This window comes from Stegostoma tigrinum, chromosome 26, assembly GCF_030684315.1.
Source record: "Stegostoma tigrinum isolate sSteTig4 chromosome 26, sSteTig4.hap1, whole genome shotgun sequence".
NCBI lineage: Eukaryota > Metazoa > Chordata > Chondrichthyes > Orectolobiformes > Stegostomatidae > Stegostoma > Stegostoma tigrinum.
In genome coordinates this window covers 49,444,886-49,470,062 of record NC_081379.1, presented here as the reverse complement: position 1 = coordinate 49,470,062, position 25,177 = coordinate 49,444,886, and the positions used below count along the sequence as shown (strand labels likewise).

General features: G+C 43.5%; 1 protein-coding gene across 6 annotated transcripts in view; it reads left to right on the top strand.

Moving 5' to 3' along the window:
* The window catches only part of specc1la (sperm antigen with calponin homology and coiled-coil domains 1-like a), a 304,469-nt gene that overhangs the window by 164,716 nt on the left and 114,576 nt on the right, over positions 1-25,177 (top strand). For 4 of the 6 annotated variants that reach the window (XM_059655174.1, XM_048555846.2, XM_059655170.1 and 1 more), the window contains exons 10-11: positions 260-350; positions 11,028-11,117. In XM_059655174.1, coding sequence (XP_059511157.1) covers positions 260-350; positions 11,028-11,117 — 181 coding nt within the window. The remainder of the gene's footprint in view (positions 1-259; positions 351-11,027; positions 11,118-25,177) is intronic. The other 2 variants (XM_059655171.1, XM_059655173.1) reach the window with 1 other exon arrangement.

The following is a 25,177-nucleotide window of genomic DNA, read 5'->3' as shown; positions in this document are numbered from 1 at the left end:
TGAGAACAATATGCTGCAGCAGCCTGGTACATCCATGTGTACTGCTAGGGCTCTCCATAGTATTTCCAGAAACGTCTGTTTTTAATTCTTGATTATTTTGTGATTTATATAGTTTGACTCAAATTGTCAGTGTACAAATGACTAGAACAGAAGAGCACTCTGTGTCTGAAGCAGTTTAAGTAAGTCAGCCATACTTTTACTCAACTCAGTGTCTCAATTCAAGTGGCAAAGCTTGAAGGTTTGTGTGGTGTTTTCACAGAGACATTCCATTAGTGGGCCGATATCAACACCAAAGACTCTGTCAGCGCTAACAGACAAGAGGCCAAGCTACACTGAAATTTCTGTTCCAGGTGAGTCAACTCTAGATTTTGGAAAGTCGTTTAATTTTAAAATTTTAAAAGAATTTTAAGAAATGTATTTTCAAATTTACTTGTAAATGCTGGGATTTTATAAGAGCTTGTTGGTGTTGTTAGCCTCTCAAAGAGGGTAAAGATTGTATCTACCAGTCATTCAGGCTAGAGGAGTATCCTGTCACACTAGTCACATTAAACCACAACATAAATAAAAATGCTTTTCCCAGTCACCAAGCCGACCAATTAAATATTTGTCTATGTCAGATTTTAAACAACAATGTTACTCAACAGATTTTCTTTTTAGTAAAAACATTCTAATTGGCTATTACCAAATCAAAACTTATTCATTAAAGGTGCAATAATTAGTTAACATACCCAGTTAGAATGTCCCTCTGAATATCTCCAAAACACACAAGAAAACACACTAAAGCACATTTGCTCTTCAGAAAAAGAGGAAAAACAGATTTCTCTGCAGAGATTGGCCTATGGCAAAAAGAATAGTAGTTCATGCTACAAGACAAGGATGATGTGTAACATGTTCTGGAGTCCGTTGCTGTGATGTTTTGGGACATGTGGTCAAGTCACTAATCACAAACAGTTATCTCTGAAGTCTTGCAACCACAGCTTGCTGAAGAAATGAAATCTTAAGAAATTTCTTCAATCACTTCTAAACATTGAACATAGAACTAAACAGCACAGGAATAAGCTCTTTGGCCCATGATGTTGTGCCGAACACAACGCCAAATTTAACTAATCCCTTCTACCTGGTCTTGGTCTATATCCCTCCATTCCTTACATATGTGCTTATCTAAAAGCCTCTTAAAAGCCCCTATCGCATCTGCCTCCTCCCCAACCCCGAGCAGCATGTTCCACATTCTATTTTTTAAAAAAACTTGCCCCTCACATCTCCCTTTGAACTTTCTCCCTCTTACCTTAAATACCTCCTAGTTTTAGACATTTCAATTTTGGGGTGGGTGGGGTGAGTGAATTCGGAACATCAGCCCTACCTATACATCTTATAATCTTATAGACTTCTATCAAATCTCCCTTCAGCCTCCATGCTCCCAGAGAAAACAGTTGGAGTTTTTTTTAAACCTCTCCTTACAGTTCCTACCGTCTAATCCAGACAGTGTTCTGCTAAACCGCTTATATTCTCCAAAGCCTCCATGACCTTCCTGATTTGAGCACTAAACTCTAAGTGTAGCCAAACCAAAGGACAAGTAAGTTTTAGCTTGAACTCAGCAGGAGGATTTCATTTTCAGAAATTAGACTGATCAGCTCAGAAGCTAGTTCTTAGCAAGCTTTCTTCCAACTCGTCATCTGAGCAAACTTCCACAAAATTGAACAAAGTCCTCAAAGCCAGTTACTATTCAAAACAGCCACAGTGGATGCCGACGGCAAAGTAAGCAATTATCACTCGTCATGTGATTTATAGGAAGCTTTGTTTACAAAGAACTTCTCATGTCCACAGTGAATTTTCAGTGATTTATTTTGAGAAACCACTTGTGGTATTTCCACAATCCATGAAATAAGTGTATTTTCCACAATCCATCATAACATAAGTCTCCAAGCACAATTAAATATAGAGGATCTTCGTAACACAGTTTGTACGATACCTGAGGTAGAGTTGGGCCTATGTCAAATGTAGTCTTCAAACTGTGATCCACAGAATCCTGTAACTAACTCAAAGTTCTGTTTCAAAGTTTGAGAACATAGAGTTACCACTAGTTGGGTTTTCTGCCTGACCTGTTCTTTGAGTTCGCTTTTGTTATGAAAGCTTTTTTGTGGACCAATTTTCAACCAAATTTAAATTCTCAAATTGGCCTGTTCATTGAATTACTAATCTGGTGATATTCACACTATGAAACTATATTCTGTTGATATTCCATTCACATTTGTCTTGCCATTGTATCCACTGATTTGTTTACTCACCAAATCCTTGTCACTGCCAGTAGTTCCTGTTTGACCATCATGTCTCCTATGATCCTGAACCTTCTGTATAGTCATCCATGGATGTTTGTAACTGAATGGTAACAATTCAACATCTCTGACAGAACAACTTATTTAATTTAACATTACCTCTCACTTTGCTGTCACTCTTCACTACAGAAGATACTACAAATGTATTTATTCTAAATAATGACATGAGAAACAGTGCAATGGAACCTGAATCTTTTGTACATCCACTTAGTGACAGATGAGACAGCTGCATTCTTGTGGTGAATAAACTTCAGTCCCCAGTACAACAGCGTTTTAATCCCTGTCAAAGTGTGTTGTCTCAACTCAAGCCAAATGTAACTAACCAAACTATTACAAATTGAACGGTCTGCACCTGGGCCGGACTGGAACCAGTGTCCTTGGGGGTGCTTTTGCTAACACTGTGAGGAGGGTTTAAACTAATGTGACGGGTGGATGGGAACCAAATATTGGACAAGTTATTGGACAGAAAGGAGGAAGTAACTAAAGCCTGTAGGGAACTAGATAATGAAGTCAGCATGACTAAAGGAAAGAGTAGGCAGGGAGTACATGATGAACATAAAGGGACAGGTGGTCTAAGGTGCATTTGTGTTCATGCGAGAACTGTAGTAGATAAGGCAGATGAACTTAGGGCTAGGATCGGTACCTGGGAATATGATATTATTGCTATTACTGAGACTTGGTTGAGAGAAGAGCATGATTAGCAACTAGATGTCCCAGGATATCGCTGCTTCAGATGGGATATTCAGGGGGTAAAAGGGGTGGAGGAGTTGCATTACTGTTCCAAGGTGATATCACGGCTGTATTGAAGGAGGGCACTATGGACTATTCGAGCAGTGAGGTAATATGGGCAGAGTTCAGAAGTAGGAAGGATGCGGGAACAGTGTTGGGGCTGTACTACAGGCCTCCCAACAGCGAGCGTGAGATAGAGGTACAAATATGTAGAGATTATGGAAAGTTTTGGGAGCTAAAGGTGGTGGTGATGGGAGATTTTAATTTTTCCAACATTGACTGGGATTCACTTAGTGTTAGGAGTCGAGATGGAGCTGAATTCGTAAGGAGCATCCTCGAGGGTTTTCTAGAGCAGTATGTATGTAGTCCAAGGGGAATAAGCCCGGCCCTGTGGTTGGAATTATAGAAGGGGACTACTTTGGAAATAGTGACCATAATTCCGTAAGTTTTACAATACTCATGGGCAAAGATGAGAGTGGTCCTAAAGGAAGAGTTCTAAACTGGGGGAAGGCCAACTGTACCAAAATTCGGCAGGATCTGGGGAATGAGGATTGGGAGAAACTGTTTGAAGGTAAATCCACATTCGATATGTGAGAGTCTTTTAAAAAGAGGATGATTAGCATGCAGGAGAGACATGTTCCTGTGAAAATGAGGGATAGAAATGGCAAGATTAGGGAACCATGGATGACAGGTGAAATTGTGAGACGAGCTAAGTCGAGAAAGGAAGCATACATAAGGTCTATGCAACTGAAGACAGACGAAGCTTTGGAAGAATATTGGGAGTGTAGGGCGAATCTGAAACGAGGAATTAAGAGGGCTAAAATTCGACATGAGATATCTTGAGCAAAAATGGTTAAGGAAAATCCCAAAGTCTTTTATTCATATATAAAGAGCAAGAGGGTAACTAGAGAAAAGATTGGCCCACTCAAGGACAAAGAAGTAAAGTTAGGCGTTGTGTCAGAGAAAATGGTTGACATTCTTAACGAATACTTTGCATTGGTATTCACCAAGGAGAGGGACATGACGGATGGTGAGGAGAGGGATAGATTTTTGATTACTCTAGATCAAGTCGGCATAGGGAGGGAGGAAGTGTTGGGTATCCTAAAATGCATTAAGGTGAAGAAGTCCCCAGATCTGGATGGGATCTATCCCAGGTTATTGAGGGAAGTGAGAGAGGAAATAGCCGTGGCTTTAATAGATATCTTTGCAGCATCCTTAAACACGGGTGAGGTCCCAGAGGACTGTAGAATTGCTGACGTTGTCCCCTTGTTTAAGAAGGGTAGCAGGGATAATCCAGGTTTTGAGAAGATTTGTAGCTCAGGTTGAGTTTCTGGATGTGAGTTTGCTCGCTGAGCTGGAAGGTTAGTTAGAGACACGCATGAGAATTCCTAGAAGCATGGCATTCCAACCGGAACTCCATCAACAAGCATATTGATTTGGAGTCAATCTACCATCCTCTGAGAAAAAGAACAGGAAATGACATCACCAACCCAAGGAAGCCTAAACAGATAAATAGAAAGCGGGACATAACACTAGCACTTCACCGGAGTCTCACTGATGATGTTACCTAGAATGGTGACGAAACGTCTGAAAACTAACCTCCCAGCTCAATGAGCAAACTCACATGCATAATCCAGATAATTATCGACCGGTGAGCCTGACGTCAGTGGTAGGGAAGCTGCTGGAGAAGATGCTGAGGGATAGGATTTATTCCCATTTGGAAGAAAATGGGCTTATCAGTGATAGACAACATGGTTTTGTGCAGGGAAGGTCATGTCTTACCAACTTAATAGAATTCTTTGAGGACGTGACAAAGTTGATTGATGAGGGAAAGGCTGTAGATGTCATATGCAAGGACTTCAGTAAGGCGTTTGATAAGGTTCCCCGTGGCAGGCTGATGGAGAAAGTGAAGTCGCATGGGGTCCAGGGTGTGCTAGCTAGATGGATAAAAAAACTGGCTAGGCAACAGGAGACAGAGTAGTAGTGGAAAGGAGTTTCTCAAATTGGAGACCTATGACCAGTGGTGTTCCACAGGGATCTGTGCTGGGACAACTGTTGTTTGTGATATACATCAATGATTTGGAGGAAGGTGTAGGTGGTCTGATTAGCAAGTTTTCAGATGACACGAAGATTGGTGGAGTAGCAGATAGTGAAGGGGACTGCCAGAGATGACAGCAGAAGATAGATAGATTGGAGAGTTGGGCAGATAAATGGCAGATGGAGTTCAATCCGGGCAAATGCAAGATGATGCATTTTGGAAGATCTAATTCAAGGGCGAACTATACAATAAATGGAAAAGTCCTAGGGAAAATTGATGAACAGAGAGATCTGGGTATTCAGGTCCATTGTTCCCTGAAGGTGGCAACGCAGGTCAATAGAGTGGTCAAGAAGGCATCTGGCATGCTTTCCTTCATCGGACAGGGTATTGAGTACAAGAGTGGCAGGTCATGTTACAGTTGTATAAGACTTTGGCTCGGCCACATTTGATTTACAAATAGAACAAAGAACAAAGAAAATTACAGCGTAGGAACAAGCCCTTCGGTCTTCCAAGCCTGCGCCAATCGAGATCCTCTGTCTAAACCTGTCATCTCTTTTCTAAGGCTTTGTATCCCTTTGCTCCCTGTCTATCCATGTACCTGTCCAGATACATCTTAAAAGACACTATCGTGTCTGCGTCTACTACCTCCGCTGGCAATGCGTTCCAGGCACCCACCACCCTCTGCATAAAGAACTTTCCACATGTATCTCCCATAAACTTTCCTCCTCTCACTTTGAACTCATGATCCCTAGTAATTGAGTCCCCCACTATGGGGGGGAATAAGCTTCTTGCTATCCATCTTGTCTGCACCCCTCATGATTTTGTAGACCTCATCTCTGTCTTTCTAATGAAAATAATCCTAATCTACTCATCATCTCTTCATAGCTAGCGCCCTCCATACCAGGCAACATCCTGGTGAACCTCTTCTGCACCCTCTCCAAAGCATCCACATCCTTTTCGTAATGTGACGACCAGAACTGCACACAATACTCTAAAAGTCTTATACAACTGTAACATGACCTGCCAAATCTTGTACTCAGTACCTTGTCTGATGAAGGAAAGCATGCCAGATGCCTTCTTGACCACTCTATTGACCTGCGTTGCCAACTTCAGGGAACAATGGACCTGAATACCCAGATCTCTCTGTACCTCAATTTTCCCTAGGACTTTTCCATTCACTGTATAATTTGCTCTTGAATTAGATCTTCCAAAATGCATCATCTTGCATTTGCCCGGATTGAACTCCATCTGCCATTTATCTGCCCAACTCTCCAATCTGTCTACATGCTGCTGTATTCTCTGACAGTCCCTTTCACTAATTGCTACTCCACCAATCTTCGTGTCATCTGAAAACTTGCTAGACCGTCCATACCTTCCTCCAAATCATTTACATATATCACAAACAACAGTTGTCCCAGCACAGATCCCTGTGGAACACTACTGGTCACAGGGCTCCAATCTAAGAAACCCCTTTCCACTACTACTCTGTCTCCTGTTGCCTAGCCAGTATTTTATCCATCTAGCGAGCACACCCTGGACCCCATGTGACTTCACTTACTCCATCAGCCTGCCGTGGGGAAATTTATCAAACGCCTTACTGGTCATCAAGAATTTATCAACCTCTGCCTTAAAAATATTTAAAGTTCTGCATCCACTGCCTTTGAGGAAAGAAATTCCAAAAACGCTCAACCTTCAGGGAGAAAAGAATGGCTTTCCCTTATTTTTAAATTATGACCTCTAGTTCTAGATTTGTCCATAGAAGGAAATATCCTTTCCATGTCCACCCAGTCAAGCCCCCTTAAGATCATTTATGTTTCAGTCAAGTCACCCCTCACTGTTCCAAACTGCAGAAGATACAGGCTAGCCTGTCTTACCTTGCCTCATAAGGCAGTCTGCTCATCGTAGATATAGTACGTATGTACGGTACAGACCTTGAAGCTTTGTTTGATCTGTGCACTATTACACTATGCTGAACAATTGGGTTTGGCCTTTGCCAAGCTCCGAAACTTTTTTCTGTCCTTTTCAATTCCTTAGCGTATTCCTGTATGTCATTGTTATTACACAATAGAAGGAGGCCATTCACCCCTCAAGTCCATGCTGACTCTGTAGAACAAGCCAATCAGTCCAGCCTGGTTATAACATGGAAAGAAGTTATTCAGCCCATTGTACAGCCAGTGCAGACACAAGAGCAGGAAACCAGTCCAAACATTTCCAATTGTAACTGGAGTTTTGTATCGCTAGGTCCACTTTTGTGAATGTTTTCTCCACTCCAGTGCTTTCACATCTACCCTAAAGTGTGGTGCCCTGAATAGAAACAGTACTTTAGTTGAGAGCCAAAACAGTGTTTTCCGAAGGTTCAGTGTAACATACTTGCTTTTGTGCTCTATGCCTCTATTAATAAAGCCTATTATATACTTTATCAGCTCCATTTTCCTGCTCCATCCCAGTTAACCTGCAATTTAATTTCTCTCAAATGCTGATCCAATTCCCTGTTGAAATCATTCATAATCACCATTTCCAACATTCTCATGGGCAGCAAGTTCCAGGAATTTATCGGTCTCTGTGTAAATAAATGTATCCCTCTCATTCCATCTGCACCTTTTGCACAAATCTGTGTTCCCTGGTCCTTATTCTGTTGCTAATGGGAATAGCTTTTCTTTGTTTACCTGATCTAAACCTTTTATAATCTTGTACACTTCTATCAAATATCTCTCCACCTCCTTCAACAGCTAGAGTTTCTCTGACCTAACCTTGTAGCTAAAAGCTCTTGGCCGTGGAACCATCCATTAAATTTCCTCTGCAACCTTTCAAGAATCCTCGCATTTTCAAATTTGCATTGACCACAATTGAAAACAGTACTTCAGGAGCATCTGCAGCAGATCTTAATCAAGGTTCATAATTCGGCATAATTCTAAAATACTGCAGATGCTGGAATTCTCAAATGAAAAAAGAAAAAGCTGGAAATGCTAAGCAGGACTGGCAGCAACTATGGAAAGAGAAGCAAAGTTAATGCCAGGTTGCCACTTTTCACCAGAACCTCAGCATAACTGCTGTGCTTGGGTACCGAATACCGCTGTTGATGAAGCCCAATATCCCAAATACTGTCTCACAATGTCCTGTCACCTTTCAAGATTATAGGAAATTATATGTAGAAAACGACTGGCCCGAGCATTGAACTTTGGGAGCATCACTGTTTCCGTTTCTCAATCTTAAAAAAAAATCCATTTGTCATAATTCACCGTTTTCTATGCACAACACCAACTTTTCTTCATCAAAGCTGGCACGGACCTCCCATTCCATCTGCCTGAATTCTGTTAAGTCTTTTATATGGTATTTTGTCAAATACTTTCTTAAAATCCATATCATCAACATCAATTGCATTGGCTTCATCAACCTTTTCCATTGCTTTAACAAAAAGTTTAATTAAAATAGTAGAGTAAGATCTGTCTTAGAAATTTGTATTAATATGAGTACAAAATCCTGATTTTTATTAAGAGACGCAGAGAGTGTAAATGCAAGGAGGTTGTATTAAATTTTTGTAAGTTGCTAGTTCGATCTCAGCTGAACAGTAGCATTTAGTTGTGGGCATCACACTTCAGAAAGGGCGCGAAGACATGAGAGAGGTGTAGAAAAGATTTGTGGGTTTGGCTCCAGAGATAAGGTACTTCGGATATAAACATTGATTGATGAATTCAGGATTTCCCCCTTGGAGAAGAGAAGGCAAAGCAGAAATTTCCTAAGAGACATTCAAAATCAGGAAAGGCACCCTCCCAAATGTTGAGTACATATCTGAAATGACCACCAGATTATTCCGCCCCCTAGAAATCATGGTAGCCCACAAACCAACAGCTACACTACAACAGCTACTGATGAGAATAAAGGATCTGACAACCACAACTAACAGAACCAACGTTATTTACAACATACCAATGCAAAGACTGCCAAAAACATCACATAGGGAAAACTGAAAGGAAACCTCCATCAGGATTCATGAACACCAACTAGCTACCAAGAGACATGACCAATTATCACTCATTTCAATACACATAGACAAAGAGGGGCACCAATTCGACTGGGACAACATAGCTATCCTAGGATAAGCCAAGCAAAGACATGAGAATTCCTGGGGGCCTGGCACTCAAACTGGAACTCTGTCAACAAACATGTAGAGCTGGACACCATGCAGCATCCACTAAGAAGCAAATCCAGAAGTGGTGCCACCCACCCAGCAAACCAAGACACACTCGTAGCAAGCAGGAAAGAACACCGATGCTTCACTGGAGGCACGCTGATGAGGTTACCTAGCATGGTGATAAAACATTTGTGAACAAATTTCCCAGCTTGGCAAGTAAGTCAACAACCACCTCAACAATCCAAAATACAAATCTTAACTTTTTAGTTCTCATGTTCCTGCGTCGTGTCTCAATCCACAGCCTTCTGTCTCAAACAACTGCCCCAGCTAACACAAAGGACGTTTTTTAAAAAATTGCAGGATGAATGCATTGAAGCTTGCATTTATGTAACACTTTTCACTGTTATCAGAAGACCCGATTTGTTTTACAGCCAATGGAGTGCTTTTAACATGGAATTACTCCTGTAATGTAGGAAACAGAGCAATGATTTTGTGTATAAGATTCCACAAACAACAATATGATGATAATGACCACCAAATAAGCTGATTCTGATATTGTTGAGATATGAATATTGACCAGAACACATCGAAGACTCATCTGCTCTTCTTTGATACAGTGTCACGATCCCTGAACATGGAAATGGGGCCTCCATTTAATATTTTAACCAAAGCAAAATCTCTGACAAGGCTGCATTATCTCCGTATTGCAAGTCAACCTTGAGGTTTGTGCTTGAGCCCTGGACTGGGCATCTTTTGACTTAGAGGTGAGAGTGCTACTGAAAATTGTCATCATGATAAGCTGCAATGTTAAGAGGTCCAACATTGGAATTCAAAAAACGAGACAAATAGAAAACATGGATTTGATGAAATGTTAAGTTTAAAACAACATTGCCAGCGCACAACTGAGTCATGCAGCTCTGAAACAGAGGGAACACCAAGTGCACAGCCTCTTCCTGCTGCCCTCTCCTTACTAATGTCACTGTACAAACAAATTTGCGGAACGTCAGAAAGGATCCTGTGACGTATATGCACTTCAATGGAATAATGTAAGAAGTTTCACAGTTTGCTTTGGATGGATATGAAAGTGGAGCATTGAAAGGAGGAGGACCATAGTTAAAGCTGTAACAGAGCTGTTTGGGAAGGCAGTCATTTTTTATCTGAATTTACTCTCTGCAGTGTAGTGTGGAGTGAAGCCAAACCATAAATGCTAGGTTGGAGAAAGTGCTATCATTTGGGAAATAGCTGTTGTCCCAAGTGGTAACAATAATGTAATTTTGCTGTTTAAGGAGTTGACACAGAAAAGGCAGAAAATTATAAGTCTTTTGTGCAATTATTAGTTTTGGCTCAAATACTGTAGTCTGTATTTATAGAACGAGTGATTGATCATAATTAGAAGGTCATCATGAATCTGCAGGAAAAATCAAACTCTACAAATCTAATTGAGCGCTTTTCCAAGAAGTAGCTGCATTTCTATGGATGCAGCTTACGTCGACTTCTGGAAGGCTCTCAAGGTTTCAAACTAGAGACTGTTGTAATTCAAACTAATGAAATTCTAGACAAATTATTGACCTGACCAGGTGTTGCTCAGATAGTAGAACAGAGTAGGGATAATAGAATTGAAAATAAATTACTAATGGTATTTTAAAAGAATTAATCGTGTCTTTAACTATTCACTATGTTTAGCAATGACTTAGAAAACATAACAAATAACAAGAAGTTTGTCAGCACCTTATATTGCTGTATTATTGTAGTATTCTATTGGCTTTACACTTTGTTCTCTGTATTTATTTGGCAGCAGATCACTTACTGAGATCTTCCTCTGCAAACCGATCTCCAGCGTCTTTACAACGGGTTCAGACCATTGACTCTGCAAAGTCCATGTCAGGTGAGTGGCATTAGAACTTCAGATGGTTTCTGCCTGGTTGGCTCATTCACAAAGCTAAAAACCTCTGGAGATTCAGCTGTTGTTTCACACTTGGTGCCCACCATAGAATCTCATGAAATTTAATTTCATCTTGTAATCACATAGTGCCTTTAATGCACTAATATGTCCCAAGATGTTTCACAGAAGTGTGATCAGTCAGTCAGTAGAAACTCTGAGTTGCCTAAATGTAATGCACAGATATCATTTAGGGAAATTACAGACTCCTATCAATTTTATGGATGTTAAGCTGCTTTTGATTGCATGCTGAAACAATATAAAAGTCTGTTTCAAACACTGCCAGACTGAACCACACTGTTCATGTCGGAAGAATTCTATTCAACTGCTCGTTGAAATTCCCACACCCTTCTGACTTGATTCAGATAACGGGACCAGTTCCTTTCAAGGTGGAATGTATTGGAAAATCAAGAATTGGGGGTTCCAGATTAAAGCACCAGATAAACACCATAGGTGTGCAGCCAATTATAAGTATATTGTTTGTAGCACAAATCACCAATGCACACACACTCCTGGGTCAATCACCGGCATAAGCACACATACCTGGAGCAGGTGGGGCTTGAACCCAAGCCTTCAACTTGAACTACAGACCTCTTAGCCTTACATCAGTAGTAGGAAAAATCCTATAATAAAGGCTGGGATAATGGTTAGTTGTTTGATAATGATCTGATTTGACATGGCCAGCATGGATTTGCATGCAGAGAACCATGTTTTGTGAACTTGTTGCAGCTTTTAATGCAGATGTTGCTGACAAAATTGATAAAAGAGAGCCGATGGACATGGTGTACTTGGATTTCAGAAGGCCTTTGATAATGCCCTACAGGAGGCAGGTTAGAAAGTTCAAAGAGTGTGGGATAAGAGATAATGTGCTGGCATGAATTAATGATTGGCTAATCAACAGGAAACAGAGAGGGAATAAATGGGTCATTCTCACATTGGCAGACTATGACTAGTGTGGTAGCATAAGGACTAGTACTTGGGCTCCAGCTGCTCTCAATCTATTATCAATATTTGGATGTGGGAACCAAATGTAATATCTCCAAATTTCCAGATGAAACAAAGCTAAGTGAGATTGTGAGGTTCAAGAGAGATGTCAAGCAGCTTTAGGAGGATTTCAACAGCCTCAATGAATGGGTTAGAGGATGGCAGATGAAACATAATGTAGAAAAAGATTAGGTTATCCACTTCAGTAGGTGAGCAGATATGGAGAATCCTTCTTAAATAGTAAGTTGTTGGAAAGTGTAGACATTTAAAGCAAACTAGGTGTCCTTGTCAGTAGTCACTGAAGACTAACACACAGAGGCATGGGGGAGGCAATGGCCAAGTGGTATTATCACTAGACTGTTAATCCAGAGACCTGGATAACATTCTGAACCCGGGTCTCCAAATCTCACCATAGCAGTTGGTGGAATTTGAATTCAATAAAATATCCGGAATTAAGAATCTAATGATGACCATGAATCCATTGTCGATTTATCGGAAGAACCCATCTGGTTCACTAATATCCTTTAGGGAAGGAAACTGCCATCCTTACCTGGTCTGGCCTCCATGTGACTCCGGAACCACAGCAATGTTGTTAAGTCTGAACTGCCCTCTGGGCAATTAAGGATGAACAATAAATGCTGCCTAGCCAGTGATGTCCTCATGCTGTTACTGAATAAAGAAACAATAAGAAGATGCAGCAAATTATTATGAAGACCAATGGAATATAACATTTATCACACAAGATTTGAATGTAGGAGTAGTGAATTATTGCCATATTCTCTGTCCTGTAACTTGTTTTTAATAACCTCTTTTGAGTCCACCTGTCTTTAAGTAGCTTAAATTCTTGTGACAGGCTATTTAACCTTTCTAGTAGGATCCTGGTCCCAGATCAGTTCATCTGAACAAAGAAACACAAAAGTGCAGATACTGGAAATCCGAAACAGAAACAGAAATTGTTGGAAAATCTCAGCAGGTCTGGCAGTATATGTGGAGAGAAATCAAGAGTTAACATTGTGGGTCCAGTGACCCCCTCTCAGAATGTGAACTTGTTGCAGCTTTTGATCCAGATGTTGCTGACAGAATTCATAATTCTGATAAATTGATAATTCTTGATAAAAGAGAGAAGATGGATATGGTATACTTGGATTTCTGTCCCAAAGGCACTGTACCTTACCAGTGCTTCATAAAATGGAATCCCTCTTTCTCATGCCACTCTGAGCCAAATGTTTACCTGCCTAATCTTCTATCTCTTTGCTAGTTTGCACCTGGTTCAGGTAATAATCCAGAAATTGCAACATTTAAGGTCCTGATTTTAATTTTTTTCTTCATTCTTGTATTCCCCAAATCTTTTTCCTACCCTTGCCTCTGACCTGATAATTAAAACATAACTGTGGATGCTTCATTTCCCATGCAAATTGGAGCTAAATTCTTCCAGAATGAGATCAGGAAGTGCACTTTCACCCAGGATAGTGGAAATCTAGAAATTCCTCAATTTGTCTCTTTATTATTATACAGTTTGGCATTTCTACTGATTTCGCAAATTTCATGGTAATGACCACATGAGAATAATATTTAAAAATGCATATCACTGATTGTAAAGCTGGAGGAAGCAAGAATAATACAGCTGTACATGAAATAAGACTTGTGGATTAAAAGTTGTCCCAAATAACCAGAAGTAACCACCTGTCTGGACATGGGACTCCACAGTAGATGGAGGTGCAGAATGCTTACTATACTGTTTGTAGGGCAAATGGTTTTGCTTGTGCTAATAGATACTAAGTGATTTTTACATTCTGTGTTGTGATGAATACTGTTTGACTTTTGTGATAGTATCCAATTCACTTTCAACTAGATTGATGCATCCCTGCATTGTAATAAATGGTTGGCTTTACAAGCCATGTGCTAAGTGGCTATCAGTCCCAAGCACACAAGCAGGATATGTGACATTTTTAACTCTTATCTTTAGCAAATGGGATGGGTTATAACTGATAGCGTGGCTGTTGAAATTTAATTCCAAAGAGTCGATGGAATTTGGTGCTAAATCTCGCCCTTTGTTTCATTGTAACAGTTTAGTGATTGGAGGTCCAGTTTAAGATAACCTTGAAGGATAACTCAAAATACACAAGGGGTGCAGTAGTGGATGTTACCCTGAAATACCCAAAGCATTCTGGTCGCCCTAGAGTGAATTTTTCAACCAGCGAGAGGATGCCCCTGATGAATCAACTGGAATCAAATGGTGTGGAGCCATTCTAATATCACGAAATAATTGGAATAGCAGCCAGCAACTAGTGGAGTAAGTGCTGGTGGCGAGTGAGTCACCAGGTGTCTGGGGACAAGAGTCGGAAGCCAAGGGCAGACCTTGTTCTCCTTGGAATTCAGTGATGTTACCATGGCTGAATCCAACGCTACCACCATCGTGGAGCTTGCCATCAACCAGAAACTGAACTGGATGTGGTATAAAAATACTGTGGCTACAACAGCAGGTCAGACACCTAGGAATTGTACAGTGAGTAACTTGCCTTCTGTCTCCTTAAAGCCTGTCCACAATCTACAAGGCATGAGTCAGGAGTATGATGTAAAACTCCCTCCTTGCCTGGATGAGGACATCTCCAACACATGCTTGATGTTTGACACAATCCATAATAGAGCTGTCCACTGAGATAGCACTCTATCTTGCATCTTCAACATCCATTCGCTCTAGCAGCAACAATCTGCACCATCTATAAAATGCAACATAGAAATTAATCAGGGCAGATTAGACAGCACTTTCCGATCAGGACAATAACTACCACCCAGATGAATAGTACAGCTGATATATGGGAACACCACCATCTGCAATTTCCCCTGAAAGCCATCTCATCATCCTGACTTGCTGTTCCTTTACTGTTACTAAATCAAAATCCTGTAACTCCTTTTCAGACAACACTGTGTGTATTCTTACACCACACACACTGTAACACACCTTCTTGAGGGCAATAGGGGATGATCAATGAACATGTAGCCAGCGATGTGTGTATCCTATGAACACGTTTTTTAAAAAAACTTTTAGTTGTTCTTGCTGTCTGTTCTGGCATTTCTTTTAGTCATCTCTCATGCTCTAATTTCTCCTCCTTTTGTTTCATTTTAGGTAACCTTTGGTTTCTGAAATTCTCAAGTCATCACCACTAATCTTTATAGCATTGTACTAATTCTTTAAACTGATAATTTTCAATTCTTCGGTTAGTCACAGATGCTTTATCCTTCTCCTTTTTGATTAGCATTATAAAGTATCAGTGGAGGGGGACTGGTCGGGTCTGCGGGACAGGAAGAAACAGAGGGCCTTTAGGCCATCTGCATGGGGAATGCAGGTGTATAGGGACTGGATGTCCATGGTAAAAATTAGGTGTAGGGGACATGGGAATTGGAAGTTCTGGAGGAGGTGGAGGGTGTGGGTGGTGTCAGACATAGGTCCACTGACACCCTCATCCGCCTAACTGAACTCGTCCTCACCCTCAACAACTTCTCTTTCAATTCCTCCCCACTTCCTACAGACAGAGGGGGTGGCCATGGGTACCCACATGGGCCCAAGCAATACCTGCCTCTTAGTAGGTTACTTGGAACAGCCCCTGTTCCGTACCTACACTGGTCCTAAACTCCACCTCTTCCTCCGTTACATTGATGACTGTATTGGTGCGAACTCGTGCTCCCAAGGGGGGCTCGAACAGTTCATCCACTTCACCAACACATTCCACCCCAACCTTAAGGATTTCTGACTCAGTATGGAGATAGGCCGACTAGAGGAGAGGTCAAATTGGATTTGGTGCTTGGCAACAAACAAGGCCAGGTGTCAGATCTCTGTGGGGAGAGCATTTTGGAGATAGTAATCACAACTCCCTGACTTTTACTATAGCCATGGAGGGATAGGAGCAGATGGTATGGGAAAGTATTTAATTGGGGGAGGGGGGATAACAATGCTATTAAGCAAGAACTATGGAGCACCAATTAGGATCAGGTATTCTCAGGTAAATGCACAACAGAAATGTGGAGGTTGTTTCAGGAGTAGTTGCTACAAATACTGGATAGGTTTGTCCCACTGAAGCAAGGTAAGGATGGTCGGGTGAAGGAAGAAAGAACAAGAACAAAGAAAATTACAGCACAAGAACAGGCCCTTTGGCTCTCCAAGCCTGTGCCGATCCAAATCCTCGATCTAAACCTGTCGCCTATTTTCCAAGGCTCTGTATCCTTTCTGCTCCCTGCCTGTTCATGTATCTGTCTAGATACATCTTAAATGTTGCTATTGTGCCTGCCTCTACCACCTCCACTGGCAATGCGTTCCAGGCATCAACGACCCTCTGCGTAAAGAACTTTCCACGCATATCTCCCTTAAGCTTTTCCCCTCTCACCTTGAAATCGTGATCGCTAGTAATTGAGTCCCCCACTCTGGGAAAACGCTTCTTGCTGTCCACCCTGTCTATACCTCTCATGATTTTGTAGACCTCAATCAGGTCCTCCCTCAACCTCCATCTTTCTAATGTAAATAATCCTAATCTACTCAACCTTTCTTCATAGCTAGTGCCCCCCCCCCCCCCTCCCCCATACCAGGCAACATCCTGGTGAACCTCCTCTGCACCCTTTCCAAAGCATCCACATCCTTTTGGTAATGTGGCGACCAGAACTGTACGCAGTATTCCAAATGTAGTCAAACCGAAGACCTATGCAACTGTAACATGACCTGCGAACTCTTGTACTTAATACCCCGTCCAGTGAATGAAAGCATGCAGTATGCCTTCTTGACCACTCTATCGACCTATGTTTCCACCTTCAGGGTACAATGGACCTGAACACCCAGATCTCTCTGAGCATCATTTTTTCCTAGGACTTTTCGATTTACCATATAATTTGCTCTTGAATTGGATCTTCCAAAATGCATCACCTCGTATTTTCCTGGATTGAACTCCATCTGCCATTTATCTGCCCAACTCTCCAATCTGTCTATATTCTGCTGCATTCTCCAACAGTCCCCTTCACTGTCTGCTACTCCACTAATCTTAGTGCCGCCTGCAAACTTGCTAATCAGACCATCGAGACCTTCCTCCAGATCATTTCTATATATCACAAACAACAGTGGTCCCAACACAGATTCCTATGGAACACCACTGGTCACAGTTCTCCATTTTGAGAAACTCTCTTCCACTACAACTCTCTATCTCCTGTTGCCCAGCCAGTTCTCTATCCATCTAGCTAGTACGCCCTGGACCCCATGCGACTTCACTTTCTCCATCGGCCTGCCATGAGGAACCTTATCAAATGCCTTATTGAAGACCGTGTATATGACACCCACAGCCCTTCCCTCATCTATCAACTTTGTCACTTCCTCAAAGAATTGTATCAAGTTGGTAAGACATGACCTTTCCTGCACAAAACCATGCTGCCTATCCCTAATAAGCCCATTTTCTTCCAAATGGGAATAGACCCTATCCCTCAGTATCTTCTCCAGCAGCTTCCCCACCACCGACATCAGGCTGACCGGTCTATAATTACCTGGATTATCTTTGCTACCCTTCTTAAACACGGGGACAACATTAACAATTCTCCAGTCTTCCAGGACCTCACACATGCTCAAGGATGCTGCAAAGATATATGTTAAGGCCCCAGCTATTTCCACTCTTGCTTCCTTCAGTAACCTGGGATAGATCCCATCCGGACTTGGGGACTTGACCACCCTAATGCCTTTTAGAATACCCAACACTTCCCCCCTCCTTATGCCGACTTGACCTCGAGAATTCAAACATCCATCCCTAACCTCAGCGTCCGTCATGGCCCTCTCTTCAGTGAATATTGACTCAGAGTACTCAATAAGAATCTCACTCATTTTCTCTGACTCCTCGCATAACTTCCTGCCTTGTCCTTCAGTGCACCAACTCTTTCTGTAGTTACCCTCTTGCTCCTTATGTATGAATAAAAGGCTTTGGGATTTTCCCTAACCCTGTTTGTTAAAGATATTTCGTGACCCTTTTTAGCCCTCATAATTTCTCGTTTCAGATTGGTCCTACGTTCCCAATAGTCGTCCAAAGTTTGCCTGTTTTCAGTTGCCTGGACCTTAAGTATGCCGCCTTTTTCCTCTTTGCTCGTCTCACAATTTCACCTGTAATCCATGGTTCCCTAGCCTTGCCGTTTCTATCCCTCGTTTTCACAGGGTCATGTCTGTCATGTACTCTAATCAACCTGTCTTTAAAAGCCTCCCACATATCAAATGTAGATCTACCCTCAAACAGCCAATTCCCAAAGTAACCTCTGACTGAAACTTCAGCAACCTGGCTCATTCCTCAACACCAAGCCCAGTGTGGCCCCTTCCTGAGTTGGGCTATTTACATACTGCTTTAGAAAACCCTCCTGGATGCTCCTTACAAATTTTGCTCCATCTTGACCCTCAACACTAAGTGAATCCCACTCAATGTTGGGAAAATTAAAATCTCCCATCACCACCATCCTGTTGCTCCTACATCTTTCCGTAATCTGACTACGTATGTGCGCCTCTATCTCACGCTCACTGTTGGGAGCCCTAACATTGTTCCTGCACCCTTCCTATTTCTGAGCTCTGCCCATATTGCCTCACTGCTCGAGTCCTCCTTGGTGTCCTCCTTCAGCACAACTCTTTGACCGGCAATGCAACTCCTTCACCCTTTTACCTCCCTCTCTATCCCTCCTGAAGCATCTGTATCCTGGGATGTTTAGTTGCCAAACTTGCCCTTCCCTCAACCAAGTCTTGGTAATAGCAATAACATCCTACTCCCAGGTACTAATTCATCTGCCTTACCTACTACTCTTCTCGCATTAAAACCAATGCACCTCAGACCCCCTGTCCCTTTCTGGTCGTCTTCTGTTCGTCATCTGCTCTCCCTCTCCACTTCCCTTTTGTCACACTGACTTGGTTGTCTTGTTCCTTACAGACTTTAGTTACTACTTCCCTACTGTCCACTAACCACCTCGTTTGGTTCCCAACCCCCTGCCACATTCATTTAAACCCTCCCCAACAGCGTTAGCAAAAGCACCCCCTAGGACATTGGTTCCAGTGCTACCCAGGTGTAGACCGTGCGATTTGCAATAGTTCCGCCTCCCCCAGAACCAGTCCTAATGTCCCAAAAATCTGAACCCCTCCCTGTTGCACCATTTCTCAAGCCACTCATTTATCCTGCCTATTCTTTCATTTCTACTCTGACTAGCACGTGGCACTGGTAGCAATCCCGAGATTACTACCTCTGAGGTCCTACTTTTTAACTTGGCACCTAACTCCCTAAATTCTGCTTGTAGGACCTCACCCAGTCTTTTTTTAACTATGTCATTGGTGCCTGTATGCACCTGGCTGTTCACCCTCCCCCCTCAGAATGTCCTGCAGTCGATCTGAGACATCCCTGACCTCTGTACCTGGGAGGCGACATTACCATTTGGGAGCCTCATTTTCGACCACAGAACCACCCATCTTCTCCCCTTACAATCGAATCCCCTATGACTGTAGCCCTTCCACTCGTTTTCCCACCCTTCAGTACAGCAGAGCCAGCCACGGTGCCATGAACCTGACTACTGCTGCCTTCCCCTGGTGAGCCGCCTCCCCCAACAGTGTCCGAAACGGTATATCTGTTTTGGAGTGAGATGACTGCAGGGGACACCTGCACTGCCTTCCTGCTCGCCTCCCTGCTTTTTCTCTGCCTTTTGGTCACCCATTCCCTTTCTTCCTCAGCAATCCTAATCTGCAATGTGACCAATTTGCTGATCATGCTATCCATGACTTCCTCAGCATCGCGGATGTTCCAAAGTGAGTCTATCCGCAGCTCCAGAGCCGTCATGCGGTCTGACAAGAGCTGCAGCTGGCCACACTTCTTGCACGTGTCGGACATCAGCCATGTCCCTGAGCTCCCACTTTGAGCAAGAGGAGCATAACACGGGTCTGGGATTTCCTGCCATTTTTACACTTGAGCTTAACTTAGTCCTACTATAATATCCAATACTAGATAAATGAAACGAAAAAAATTTGTATGGAATCACTCTACTTACCAGCATATGATTTAAAAAAAACAAAAAAAACATCTTAACAACACACCAGAGTTGTCATTTTTTGGTCAGAGGAGGGCGTGTAGTATCTTTGGTTTAGCCACTGCCCAAATATTATCAGTTCACTCAACTTCTGAGAGCGCAATTCGACCGCTCCCACCTAGCTCCGCTGCCAAAATGAAGAACTTACCTCCCGGCAGTCCCCTAGTGCTCGCTGTCACCACTCCTGCAAAAAAAATGGAGGCCGCTGATTGCACGAGGTACGTTTTAACTGCGGAAACTTAGCTCCCAGCAGGCCCCAGGGCCTCGGTCTCACACTCCTGCTGCTGCAAAGAAAAACAAAAAACCTTGGATAACAAGACATGTGGAACACCTAGTCAAGAGGAAGAAGGAAGCTTACTTAAGGTGGAGGAAGCAAGGATCGGACAGGGCTGTAAAGGTCTACAAGGTAGCCAGGAAGGAACTGAAGAATGGACTTAGGAGAGCTAGAAGAGTCTATGAGAAAACCCTGGTGGGTAGGATCAAGGAAAACGCCACAGCGTTCTATGCTTATGTGAGGAACAAGAGAATGGCTCCAGTGAAGGTAGGGCCAATCAGGGATAGTAGAGGGAACTTGTGTGCGCAGTCAGAGGAGGTAAGGGAGGACCTTAATGAATACTATGCTTCAGTATTCACCAGTAAGAGGGACCTTGACATTTGAGGGCAGCATGAAATAGGCAGATATGCTCGAACATGTAGATGTTACGCAGGATAATGTGCTAGAACTTGTGAAAAACATGAGGGTTGAGACTCACCTGCAATGTTCTGGGTAAGGAGTCACATTTTGGCTCAATTGAGCAAGGATGGCAGATTTCCTTCCCTAAAGTTAGTTCCTGTGATTCTCATTAAAAAAAACCACACCCAGTTTTGCAAGATTTTATCAGGTGGGAGTAAACTTAGAACCCAGTAGCTCCATCTGTGAGACTGATAGAAAAGAGGAATTTCTAACCTTGGTGAGATAAGTGGGTTGAAATGGGATGGGTGCCTGTAGGTATGTGGGATTAGTTTAGTTTGGGATTACAGTCAGTGTGGACTGGTTGGACCAAAAAATCTGTTTCTGTGCTGCAAGACTCATGAATCTACGTTATGATCATTCTTGCACAGGGTTACTTTATTCTGAGGGCATCAATTTAAAAACAATGTACTGAAGAAATGTAATAGGTCGGGCAGCATCTGTGAAGTGAAAAATAGAGCTAACATTTCAAGTCCAATATGACTTATTTCTGGTTTTATTCCTGGTTACATGTCCAGCCTGACATCAGCTGGCAGCACAGCCCTTGAGACTGATGCTCTTGGCTAAAGCGAATAATATTTATTCCCTAACTGTACTGTGCCGTACTTACCTGTGTATTCTCTTCCCCTCCCACCACCACCACCAGCAGCAGCTAAATGACTCTGCACTGTGGTATTGTGGTCAATTTGTGCTTCCATGCTGCAATCACTGCTCTTGTCCATGCTGGAGGAAAATTAAACCAATTAATCATTACTGTCACACCCTCTTGCCCTTGACAATGATCAAATCTGACATAACTAACCTAGGAAATGCTTTTGCTTCCTTGTGTCCCTTCTCTGATGTCTTGCAGTATTCAAAGCTCAGAGTCCAGCCTTATTAAGTTGAACCAGAATTTCCTCAAGCAGCAAACACCTGCATTGCATTTGGGGTTGCTGTGATCACATTGATGTCCACTAGCTCCTAAATGCTACTGCTGCAACCCATCCTCTGACCTGCTATCTTATTGTGTCCAATTCGGCTAATTTGATTTAAAGTTTAAAAGTATCATTCACCCATTTTCTGTAATTATGTTATGGGGTTTAACATGTAATGCTGTTAGTTTAAAACAATACGTGTATCTCTGTAACACAAGATTAGACCAGTGGCCGAGAGAGAGGAAAAAAATTTTAACTCACCAATCAATGCTACTGAACTTCAATTCTCAGATCTTGCTGTTCAGTTTCCTCTCTTGGACCATTTTCTTTTGTGTAAAAGACCAAAATAGTACTTTCTCCATCACTGCTTGAATTCCACCTCTTATCAGATTCCCAGGAAACATACTGGCCTGGATTTTCCACTGACTGCACAGTCAATATTTCAGTGTAGATCGGAGCTGCTCACTCGGACCCTGCAGAATTCCCATTGTAGTAAGGTAAACATGAAGTGTCCATAATCCTACTGAACCATAGGGCTGCTGTCATTAGCAAGGGACGATTGTTGGTGATTTAACCTGAGGGTCACCGTGCCTCAAGTGAGGGAGAGGTTGAAAAGGAGAGTTCTTCGTGGTGACCTCAGTCCTTGTGGGAATTGAACCCACACACTGTTGGCAATGTTTTGCATCGCAAACAAGTTATTGTGGGCAACATGGTGGCTCAGTGGTTAGCACTGCTGCCTCATAGCACCATGGACCTGGGTTTGATTCCACCCTCGGGTGACTATCTGTGTGGAGTTTGCACATTCTCCCCATGGCTGCATGTGTGTCCTTGGGGTGCTGTGGCTTCCTCCCACAGTCCAAAGATGTGCAGGCTAGGTGGATTGGCCATGCCAAATTGCCTGTAGTGTTCAGGGATGTGTAGACTAGGTGGGTTATAGGGTTATAGCAGGATGGGTCTCGGTGGGATGCACCAAGGGTCGGTGTGGACGTGTTAGGCCTGTTTCCACACTGTAGAGATTCTGCGATTCCATAGAGCCAGTGAAGCCAGCCCTATGTGCTTTTCCATTGAAGCACACTCCAAAGGATTTGTCCTGAGTATAGCAGATTCTGCTGAGCAATTCCTCTATGCTTGAAACTGTCTGAAAGTCTCCATTTGAATCGGAAACTCTGAAGAGTTCCAATGAAATTAAATAAAATAGTTACTTGGGAAAAGTTAGATTGTTAAGATACCTAGCCTAACTCCTGAGTGTATTAAACTGATCCAATACTGACCTCACACGCCTCCCAACTACCTCAGATCACTTGCACTAACCACCTCCCTTGCCCCCAAAACAAGACCCTGACCTACGACCAGTAATACCCGAATCTCTTCCCAGTTGACATTCTATCCGGATGTGAGTTTGCTCACTGAGCTGGAAGGTTAGTTTTCAAATGTTTCGTCACTTTTTTTTATTTGAAAAAATATACTTTATTCATAGGATGTACAAAAAATAAAACATATTTATACACCTACCCAGTCGTGCAAGCCGCTCCGGGTTACCCGGGGGTACGTACACCAACTAAAGGAAAAAAACAAAACAAAGAAGAAGAAAAAACAAAGCAAAGAAAATACCCCAGCAGTCGTCTCCCCGCACAGTCCCCGTTGGCCCCCTGACCAGTTGGGGAAGGCGCCAGCTGGGCTCAGTTACCAGATAGGGCCCTTTTTTTCTATTCTGGACGAGGGGTTTCATACGGTGGTCTTTCACCACATTGGTGGTCATCCAGGCGCAGTTGATGTTGGTCTCGGTGTGCGTCCCGGGAAACAGCCCGTAGAGCACGGAGTCCCGCATCACGGAGCTGCTCGGGACGAACCTCGACAAATACCACTGCATCCCCCTCCAGACCTCCTGCACCTAGGCACACTCCAGAAGGAGGTGATTGACAGTCTCTTCCCCCCCACAGCCACCTCGAGGGCACCATGCGGTGGCACAGAGATTCCGGGCATGCTTAAAGGATCTCACTGGCAGAGCCCCTCTCACCGCCAGCCAAGCAATGTCCTTGTGCTTGTTTGAAAGTTCTGGCGATGAGGCATTCTGCCAAACGACTTTGGCATTCTGTGTGGGGAACCACACGACAGGATCCACCCTCTCCTTTTCCCGAAGGGTCTCGAGGATACTACGTGCTGACCACTGCCTGACGGCCTTGTGGTCAAAGGTGTTTTGTTTCAAAAATTTCTCCACAAAGGACAGGTGGTATGGGACGGTCCAACTACTCGGAGCGTTCCGCGGCAACGAGGCCAGGCCCATCCTTTGCAACACCGGGGACAGGTAGAACCTCAGTAAGTAGTGACACTTGGTGTTTGCGTACTGAGGATCTACGCACAGCTTGATGCAGCCGCACACAAAGGTAGCCATCAGGGCGAGGGTGGCGTTCGGTACGCCCTTTCCCTCATTTTCTAGATCTTTGTACATGGTGTCCCTGCGGACCCGGTCTATCCTCGACCCCCAAATGAAGTGGAAGATGGCCCGGGTGACCGCAGCGGCGCAGGTCCAGGGAATAGGCCAGGCCTGTGCCACATACAACAGTACCGAAAGCCCCTCGCACCTGACAACCAGGTTCTTACCCGCAATGGAGAGGGACCGGAGTGTCCACCTGCCCAGCTTCTGCTTCAGTTTGGTGATACGCTCCTCCCAGGTCTTAGTGCACGCCCCAGCTCCACCGAACCAAACACCCAGCACCTTCAGGTAGTCTGTCCTGACGGTGAAGGGGATGAAGGAGCGGTCGTTCCAGTTCCCGAAGAACATGACCTCGCTCTTACCCCTATTGACTTTGGCACCCGAGGCCAGTTCAAACTGGCCACAGATGTCCAACAGCCTACTCACCGACCGACGATCGGTGCAGAAGACGGCGACTTCATCCATCTACAGGGAGGTCTTGACCTGAAGGCCTCCGCTGCCTGGGATAGTCATGCCCTTCAGGCTCACGTCCTTCCTGATGGATGCGGCGAAGGGCTCCACACAGCACACAAACAAGGCAGGAGAGAGCTGGCAGCCCTGCCTGACTCCAGATCTGACGGGAAAACTGTCCGATTCCCACCCATTGATCGAGACTGCGCTAATGATGTTGGTGTAGAGCAGCCGGATCCAATTGCGGATGTCCCCCCGAACCCCAATTTGGAGAGGACGTCCCTCATGTAAGCATGAGAGACCCTGTCGAAGGCCTTCTCCTGGTCCAGGCTGACGAGGCAGGTGTCCACTCGCCTGTCCTGCACGTAGGCGATCATATCCCTGATGAGCGCGAGGCTCTCAGCGATCTTCCTGCCCGGCACAG